Source organism: Eschscholzia californica, unplaced genomic scaffold (assembly GCF_041429995.1).
Source record: "Eschscholzia californica isolate CP2 unplaced genomic scaffold, dmEscCali1.0.p SCAF_2, whole genome shotgun sequence".
Classification (NCBI taxonomy): Eukaryota; Viridiplantae; Streptophyta; class Magnoliopsida; order Ranunculales; family Papaveraceae; genus Eschscholzia; species Eschscholzia californica.
The window spans coordinates 36,600,284-36,609,626 of record NW_028238309.1 but is presented as its reverse complement, the minus strand read 5'-3'; the positions used below and the strand labels follow the sequence as shown (position 1 = coordinate 36,609,626).

At 36.3% G+C, this 9,343-nt stretch overlaps 1 protein-coding gene across 1 annotated transcript; it reads right to left on the bottom strand.

The window, feature by feature from the left end:
* On the bottom strand, positions 1 to 9,018 carry PNG1 (peptide-N-glycanase 1). The gene is made up of 17 exons (XM_086658602.1): positions 8,838 to 9,018; positions 8,697 to 8,750; positions 8,408 to 8,596; positions 8,214 to 8,312; positions 7,955 to 8,041; positions 6,398 to 6,480; positions 4,779 to 4,892; positions 4,302 to 4,356; positions 4,137 to 4,223; positions 3,327 to 3,382; positions 3,178 to 3,237; positions 2,984 to 3,071; positions 2,096 to 2,857; positions 1,959 to 2,019; positions 1,310 to 1,412; positions 381 to 515; positions 1 to 292 (listed from the first exon to the last, which is right to left on the bottom strand). The coding sequence occupies exons 1-17, from the start codon at positions 8,913 to 8,915 to the stop codon at positions 205 to 207; spliced, it is 2,199 nt and encodes a 732-aa protein (XP_086514728.1). The 5' UTR covers positions 8,916 to 9,018; the 3' UTR covers positions 1 to 204.
* Positions 9,019 to 9,343: the final 325 nt, after the last annotated feature.

Sequence of the window (9,343 nt, the reverse complement as noted above, 5' to 3'; positions counted from 1 at the left end):
TGAGGAAGTAACTAAGGTCTGCATTATCATATGAGATAACCCATTATTCAACAATATCTTACTCACTAAATGATAAAATCAAATGCTCCAACTTTTACCATAGTCATTTTTCATTACCCATGCATGTATTATTTATATCCAATACTGTTCACTCTAAAAGGGTAAATTTATGATGATAAATTATGCACGCTGACTATACATTCATTAACTCGCTCTTCTTTCGTAAAGGTCAATATTACCTATTTGTAAGCGTGATGTTGCTGCTGCATCTCGAACAGCGAGGAATCGGAACCTGTAAGAGTATTAAAATATGGTGATTTTAAGAAAATATTCTGAGGTAAAGAATCTGAAAATTGTGAGTAGGATTGTGGATGATTTACCTGAACAAGTTTGATGAGTAACCCACTTTAGAGATCTTAAATGATTTGCGATGGAAACGGGTTTCAAATATCTGAGAGTTTTGTTCGTCCAATACATGCCAGTTAAATCCTCCGTCATTGCTTCCCTCAAGAACCCTGAAAGGAAATAGTTAAGAAGTGAAATGAAATCATCAACAGACGGTAATTGAATTAAAACTATCACGACTGTGTTATGCGGAGCCGGAGAGTGGAAATAAAAAAGATCCATTTATACACCAATAATTTCGATTGCAAAGAAAAACTCAAGCAAAATGAGCTATACACCCATATAGAAATTGACCAAGTAAGCTCTTTGGTGGTAGCCTGATATTTAAAAGTAATCATGCGACGTGTTCAACCATACGCAGATTCTTCTTTTTAGGTAAATGTCTGATGAGAATGCAACATTTTCATACAAGAAGCAAGGTATTGACAGAGTAATATCCAAAGAAAGTGTAAAGAAAATAAAGTTTTTCAGCACAAAGAATGGCTCTAATTCCGCTTCTAGTTATCTCACTGTGCCTGGGGTGAACCCCCCCAGCGAATCTGGAGCACCAATCAGGATTTGCTATTAAATTCGTACACAATTAGAAAAAGAAGAAAGAATTGAAAACAAAAGTGAAAAGGAATCAAGAAACACTAAATTAATTTGGTGGTAAGAGGTTTCAATAGGGGGTGGATACTGGAAGATTTTATGTACGATCAGGTTGTCTTCATTTACTTCGATTTTTCTACGAAATTAAATTTATCTCTCAATATTAACTTGATCCAACTACATCTCAACCCGAAACAGAGTTAGCAATTTAGCAGTTCATTCAGAAATATCTTTTGCTAGTCACGAAACCAATTCTTTTAAACAACAAAAGATTTGAAGATAAACTGTAGTCACCTATTTTACAAAAACAACTTACCAACTCATTGGATCTCTCTCGGGAGCATCATTGGCCGACATAATCTCATATGCCTCAAGATCATGCATCTTACCATCCGTTACTTTATATAATACCCAGCAGCCTACATGATAAAAGGTTATAATCTAGAAATGAAGAGAACAAAAGTTTAAGAATATTAATAAAATTCCAATTTTACAGTTTCACGTCCTAATCTTTTAGCTTTTATATCATTCCTTACTAAAACCATAATTGGAAGATAAGTCACTAAGGGGTATTACCTTCTAAACCTATACATTCTCCTCAATTCATTGACTTTCAAATGACCATGAAATTGGTTCTTGAAGAAGTTCTAGACTTCTAGTTAAGTGCATATAATCTAACATATGATTGCCCAAACATTGAAAATGGTCAAGTTTTGCAGTTTCCAGCGGAAGTATTTTGGCAGTAGCAGCTATTATGGATTCATGATAAGCCGTGTTTGGGAACTTAGCCAGTGGAATAACACCACAATCAACTTTAGCGACAATTTTAGTCATTTGTAGACGAACATAAACAGTTCTGTTTTAAAGCCAGCAGACCAGAATATAGACCTAAACCAATAATAGAACCTTGTTTCACCAAATTAAGGAATACGATTGTAAACTTCACTTGCTCAAAGATTGTATACCTTTTGCTCCATTTGGTTCTTCCCATTTAGACTTGCAGATACCATCAAATGCAGATGTAACCTGGAATTGTCAGTGTTAGGAACATTTCCAAGTGTTCATTTTAAAGAACTGAAAACTCAATAATAAGACTACTTACAATTCCAAAAGGTAATTCTTCACCACTTGCACGAACTGAACCAGATGACAACCGGTTTAAGTTTAAAAAAGGTATAAAGAGAGAATCTCTACCAGAGAAAAGAATATTGTTAAGATTATCAATAATATAATCAAGGGCATCCATTGCCACTGGCAGCGCAATAGAGGTTTCAACAGGGTCACCAGCCAAACAAATATTGACTTCTCCATCTGACTTTAACTCGGTCCTTAGGGAAAGAGATTCAAGAACATCATTTGTGAAGGGCATAATTTTCGGTTCAAACACCTTGGAAGCATTCGAATCTGATTTTATGGAAATGTCCCTCGCTCTGAAAGAGCTTTTGCTAAGATCCACCAGAACACTTTTAATCAGCTTGAGAATTTCACCCGCATCACAGTTTGAAATACCACTGTCAACAAAATGAGAGACGAGAGATGAAAGAGATCCATAAACTCTACTAACATGCTTATCTACACATGCGCGGGATGGGCATGAAGAATCACTCCAACAATCATTCCCTTCAGAACCCAACTCAGATCTTGCTATACGCCATTCTTTGGCTCCGCTTTGTCTTCCTGGTAATGAAATTGAGGTATCATCCTCTTCATGGAGCTCTCTATCTAGTGCTTCTGCTTCACTCCTGTCCTGATCTTCAAGCATTGCAAGCGCTTGGAATGTAAGATCTTTTCGACATTCTTTTGTTATATCAGAGAGAACAGAAAAGACAACATCTTCTGAGGTAATGTTACGACGAGTCAAAACCTACAACATGAAAAGCTTTTATCTATTTGATGAATGAAAAGAGAGAAGAAAAATCCAAATTACATGTTCTAATAAAGAAGGATGGTATCTACTAGAACAGATAATACGAAAACAATACTAACATACCTCATGCCACTTCCTTGTGTAACGTTTGGTGACATCACGGATTCCATCTTTCGCAATGGCAACTATGTAACTCAACTTCTTATTCCAGCTTCAATCAAACATGAGCAACGACAAAAACAATAGCTGAAAGATCTTAGGCTCCAGATTCGTTCAAATTAATACGTCTATGCTGAAAGTGTGTACAGAGAAAGTACCCTTTTTCGTACAGCAATGGTTTGTCATACACTCCTTCACAAGGGTCAAGGTGCATCCATCTGTTTAATCAAGTGCTTACCAACATTGCTCAGAATCAAGATGACAGCAGACAATTATGCTTATCAGATTGTAGAGCGAATAGAATTACCTGCCAAGATCAGGAGAAAAGCACTCTGTCCAGACGTGATCTGTGAAATCCAAGATCTATATGTAATAAACCAAAGTAAGGACACAGTTTTCTCAGATCTTAGATTACTACAACTTCAAATGGTCTACCGTTCATGTCTCGGTTGGATCTTTTATCTCTCATAAAATAGACATAATTCAGACACAGAAGTACAACTAGTACCTACTTAAATTGATCAGACAAACTAAGTACTATCATAATTCTTATCTTAGGAAGAAAGTTAGTCAATGTGAAAATGATAATTCATTATCACTATGACCATTTACGAAAATCAATGTCATTTACATGAACATCCCACTTATAAGTATTTATAATATATTATATTTCCTAATATATTATATATAATTAAGCCGTAAAAGTCTGTTATGAGTATTGACGATGAATGACAATCTCGATGTAATTTTCGCTCGAAAAGAAAAGATACAAAGCCTTTAGGTAGTTTTCTGAGGTTACCTATAATTTGAACACTCAAAACATTTAACCGCCCATCATTAGAAATGAAACAGCAGAATTACTCAAATGTGGACAAATTTTATAAGGAAAAATGCATTAAACTCTGTTGTTCAGTTCCGTACAAATTTCTACATAAATTAATTAAGTTGCACATAATGGATTGTCATGTTCATTGGCTACTCAGAGACAGGTTCAGTGAGGTTGTAGTTTATTACACTCCAGAGCATACCAGCAAAAGCACCTTCCTCTTTTGATGAAAATAGTAATGGAAAACAATAGCAGAACCATAAAAGAAACAACATTTTTCAGTTGACTAACCAAACGAGTTTTGTAGTCAAAAGCTCGACAATAGAGTGTAAAGCAATTAGCCCATTCTCCACAACGCCCTCTCCTTGTTTCAACAAGCTGCATGGTGAATGCAAATGATGCAAATCATTAAATGGACTTTTCTCTCCCAATTCTAGATTAAGCAAACAGCAATACCTTCAATGGATCATTGTACCGCGGGAAACGAGTAACTCTTGAGCAACTAGCGCACCTGGTTGTTATAAAATTGAAGAAGATAAATTTACGCAAGCATGACGACAATAGATAAAGTAGGGGAGCAAAAGAACCAAATATGTCTAATACAGCAGCCAACTTGAAATATGTATTGAAAGTGTGGAATTAATCTATGCAACATGGATCCAATATCCAACACCAGTAGAAGGTCTACCATACAACTAGTAAAAAAGGAAACGACTGTATAGACAGTTTTATCGTTCCAGACTTCCAGCAAACAAGGCTACAAAGAATGCTCTTAGCATCTTATAAATGGTGGATTGCATGGATTAGTACTCATAACTTTGAAATCTAAGATAGAGTGAAGAACATATAATTAGCATATTAAGAGAGAGGATAGGTGACCTGAACCAGAGAGAACCAGTTCAAGTGTGAAATCCTGATATCATATAACCATACCTAGAAAGCTCAACTCGAGAAGCTCCATACTGAACCTCAGAAGGAAGTGGGACCCCCATGCCACAATTGACAGTGCCACCACCGCAACCATCACATGGTGGTGAGTTAACCCACCTGCAATTAAAAAAAAAAAAGAGAAACCAACGAACTTGTAATTCACTGAATTGTGAAGTAGGAAGAGTAAATCAATTAACGTAGGGCTACAACTAATTTACAGGAGAAACCATATGCAGCTCTCCTTGAGTATTTGGACTCTAGGTCTTTGCGTTCAATGCTGGAGATTTCTTTTTTAATTTACTCTTGTGCTGGGGATTAAACAAATAAGCGAGATGACATCACTCGTAATTTTCTCTAAGCCAATTTTTTGTGTACCTTCCCTTCCAATGAGATTTAAACATGACCACCTCATACGGTAACTGGTAAGTTCATCCGTTCTGAAACAATATTCACCATATCAATGTAGTGCACCCATTCTGAGAGACTGAGATATTGAAAATATTAAAAAATGGGTCGCTACGATGACAATTACAATTACATGTATGCCATTTTGCATGAGGCTATTCTTTCATAACGTATATCGTCTTTTAAGAAAGACATACTAATGTTTCATGAAAAACTGGATGTTGAAACACTCTAGCTCTTTGAATTGAGATGCACCTAACTATATGGTCTTAACTTTTATGATAATGCTTGATGCTTTTTGCCCTTCAAAAATTAATTTGTTCCTTCTTTCTACATTACCAAGTGGGTGGAAAATTGAGAGCTCCTACATAATTACTTTTAAAAACAGTTCCCCAGATAGGAAAATATCTTAACATCAATTCGGTAGGCGCTCATGAGTACACCTCAAAAAGTGAGACGAAATACCTGTAAACCTAAGATGCGATTTTGCCTAAGATGAGTTTTCAGTTTCACACCCAAATTGTACTTGGCATATTGATTCCTGAGCAATATTGCACATTCTACATCTATTCACCAAAGTGACAACCATTCTCCGTAACATGTTCTAGATCACTAATAGCAACTGAAAATACATGAACCATCACCTGATGTTTTGTTCAGGCCATAAAAGAACTAGATAAATAGGTTTATCAAGAGTCGAGACTGTAAAGAAACTATTCCACATAACCCAAGTTAATCTGTAACAGAGAGAACTTTTCGATTTTAAGCTGTAAGGGACTATTATCGTCTACATTATATGTTCCATACCTTGTAAGCAACAAGCCGACAATTGTTTTGCTAGAGAAAATGATAAATAAAAGACTATCTGGGTTAGAACAACCAAGTGATATCAGGGTTTCATAATCGTAAAAATTAAATCTCATTTGTAAATATTAATGGTAATGTCTGGCTGAAATCAGTTTAAATAGCGCAGAACGACGAAGTAGTGATTGCTTTATGCTTTTTGATGACATTATGAAAGATATGCCATCACAAAGTATACCAATATACTAATCTGTAAACTTGAGCCAAACCGAGACAAGTGTACTCTTAATTCTTCTCTTTTCACTTTTTCTTAATAAAATCCATTCTGTTTTGAAGCAACTAGAAGTCCTTTTATTTATGAAAAACAAAATAGAAACCAAAGAAAAAAACAAGGAGCTAGGAAAGAGCAGCACCTAAATGATTGTTTGAACCAGAATAGCAATTGCAGCAAGAAGGCATGACGTTTTTCAGCATCTGACGGTTTGAAATTCCCCTCCTGAAAATGTTATGAAGGTTTTGGAAGGACCAATTACCAAATCATCAGCCAAAGGAATTGGAAAAGCACCCATTTCAAATGTATAATTATCATACTCTATCAGGATTCAGGTCCATCACTTAAGTTGGTCATGCGCTATTATTCAACATTCCCTTCACCCCCTCCAAATATATGACATATACGTCGTAAGCAGAAGAATGCATATCAAAAGCACGAAAGGAATCATATACTGAAATAGAACAAGTAATGTGGTTTCTTTTAACTACGTAATAACCGAGAATTATGATGAACATAAGGACGTGGGAATGAAAAAAAATATATGTTCCATAAATCAATTACCAAGTCAGAAGCCGAATGACGTCATAAACTATTCAACATCGAGAAATTTATTATAAATTTTCTCAAATAATAAATAAGATAAATTACATTTTTTTTACAGAAAGCAAAGATCAATGAACAGTTTTGTCAAGAACAAAGAGCCACATTGGGGGCAGAAGTCCAATAGTACACCGATCATGCACTTAAATACTTATGCTTCAGTGCATATTAACAGGTCTTAGAAATCAATGACATCTATTTTATTTTATTTTTCCTTTTTATTTCAAGGAGAGAATATTCAAATTTAACTATGGAAAATTAGACTGAAGACCAAAATTTTGTATTGGTCTTTGTTAAAAAGGCATGCCCAATGCTTTCAGGATTGTGCTCGATGGTTAATAGTTTATAGGCATGATCCCTATGCAAACCTTGGCAATCCCATGTAAACCTGTGATAATCCCACATCGCTCGCAAGCGTGTATGGAGCCTGGGCTATAGGTGAACACTCAAATTTAGTAAGTGCTGTGTCGAGACCTTTTGGGTGGGTTCGTGTTGATGAGTTGAACTGAGAGCTTGAGCCTACAAATAGTGATCCTTTCTCTGTTGTTTGTTTGTTATGTACTTATGTTGATGAGTTGAACTTCACCAAAAAAAGACTCCACATTACTTGAAGTTCAAGAAAAGTATGATAGAGAGTTCGAGATGACTTTCCTCAGGTTAATGGGTCATTTACTTTCCATTAACGTGAAAATGGAATATGACATATTTATTTCTCGAAGTGAATATGCGAATGTAGTAAAGGTACGAAATGGAATCTTGCACTTCGGTTAATACTCCAATTGAAAGTGGAGTACAAGCTTCATACATGCACAGGACGAGACTTTCTTTATGGACTTGGCTAGTGAGTAAGTACATGGAAACTCCAGACTAATCTCACCTTAAACATTTTGTACTCGGCAAAGAATGTATATACAACACTATTTGGGCTATGCATGTTAATTGCTTGAGTCACTATTTCAGCTACTATATCATAGACTATAGCAAACTTTGAAGATCATTGAGAAAGTTGGGTTCCAATCAGTAATCTAATAATCGAGGAACAAGTAGAGGAGAATATCTGAAAATATAACAACTACTGAAAACGAAGACAATATACCTTAGCTAAAGATACCAATGCTTTCTCCTCTAATTCATCAACCGGAACTGTTCTCCGAGCCGCTTGTTGTCGAATTGGGTCCTCATACTATACGATCAGCATATATTAGTTACCCGATCAATTCCAAGTTTTATTACATACGGAAGAGATGAAAATTTTAGTACATACGGTAAATTACGGATCCGTCCCACACCTAATAGTGTCCAACATGAAGATCGCCATCAAAGAAAAATCATAAACAATAACAATAGAAACTTACCATGAGAACCTGTCTTATGTAAGGTCGAAGTCTATCCTCGAATTCTCTCCTACTGTCGTTAGCTTGGAATTGCTGAAAGAAAAGAGCCTCCTCCTCAGCCTGAAAAACAATTAGGGCAAAAATATTCAAGAGAACAAGGAAACTGAAACTCTAAAGAAAAAAAAACAGCCCTTTTTACTACAATTTTGAATTACCTGCAACATCCGAGCCAATTCCTCATCAGATATTGCTAATGAAGAACTATCGTCTCTCTGAACTGGTACAGAAAGGTCAACTTCTTTTTCTTTTTCATTGTCAGTTATTGATACTAACCGTAGTTTTTCAGATACTAAATTGAGATCAGAGTCATCGGTTATAAGCAGATCCTGATCACCTCCAAAGATCTTTTCAGCAACAACACAACAATTTCAGAAAAATCCGGACAAGGAGATAAAAACAGAGAATTTGATAATATAAACAGAGATGAGATAACAAGAATTAAACCTTTTGTTCGTCTGGTGGAACTGAAGTTAGTGAGAAGATCTGGAATTTCAGAACCTGCAACAAGAGAGAGGGAATTGAATTCAGAAAGAGAAGTGAGATTCTAGAGAGAGAGAGAGGAGAGAGTTTTAGAGAGAGAAATACTTCGAGGCCATCTCCGGTCTCATAATCAAGGTCGTGGAGAGAATCCTCGTGGTGAAGGAAGAACTTGCGAGCCACCATTTTCTTTCTATGATTCCTTCCTGGAATTTCTGATTCAAAATGGTTTTTGTTTCGGGGTGGATGGGGCAGCGTCGGGTAATCGCGCTTAGTACCACCAGTCACGGGGTCGGGATGGTCGGATGAGGGGTGAAAAAGAAGCGGGTGATTTGGGAAAAATAAGAAAAATTTTGGGAGAATAAAAAAAACCAAAAATGTTTCCCCAAACATACCTCCCTTTCATGTGGGCGGTATTGTCATCGGTTAGAGAAACTCGTCGGCGTTCTCATCTTCTATCTCCCTCCCTCTTCTCTCTCTTCTGTCTTTCTCCTCTCTCTCATCCCTCTCTATCTTTTCTCTCTTTATCTTCGCCTAAGGGGAGGGGCCCCCTTCTCTGGTTCTATGGTTTCTAGACGAAACTAGATCTGATTTCTTCTAAAACCAGAGCTCTG

Bases quoted from the DNA above. Each gene is read 5' to 3' on its own strand.
- PNG1 (XM_086658602.1), bottom strand. From the start codon at position 8,915: ATGGTGGCTCGCAAGTTCTTCCTTCACCACGAGGATTCTCTCCACGAC. The intron at 8,751-8,837 runs GTATTTCTCTCT...CTCTTGTTGCAG, and splicing joins AGACCGGAGATGGCCTCGAA to GTTCTGAAATTCCAGATCTT. The intron at 8,042-8,213 runs GTAAGTTTCTAT...CTGATCGTATAG, and splicing joins ACATAAGACAGGTTCTCATG to TATGAGGACCCAATTCGACA.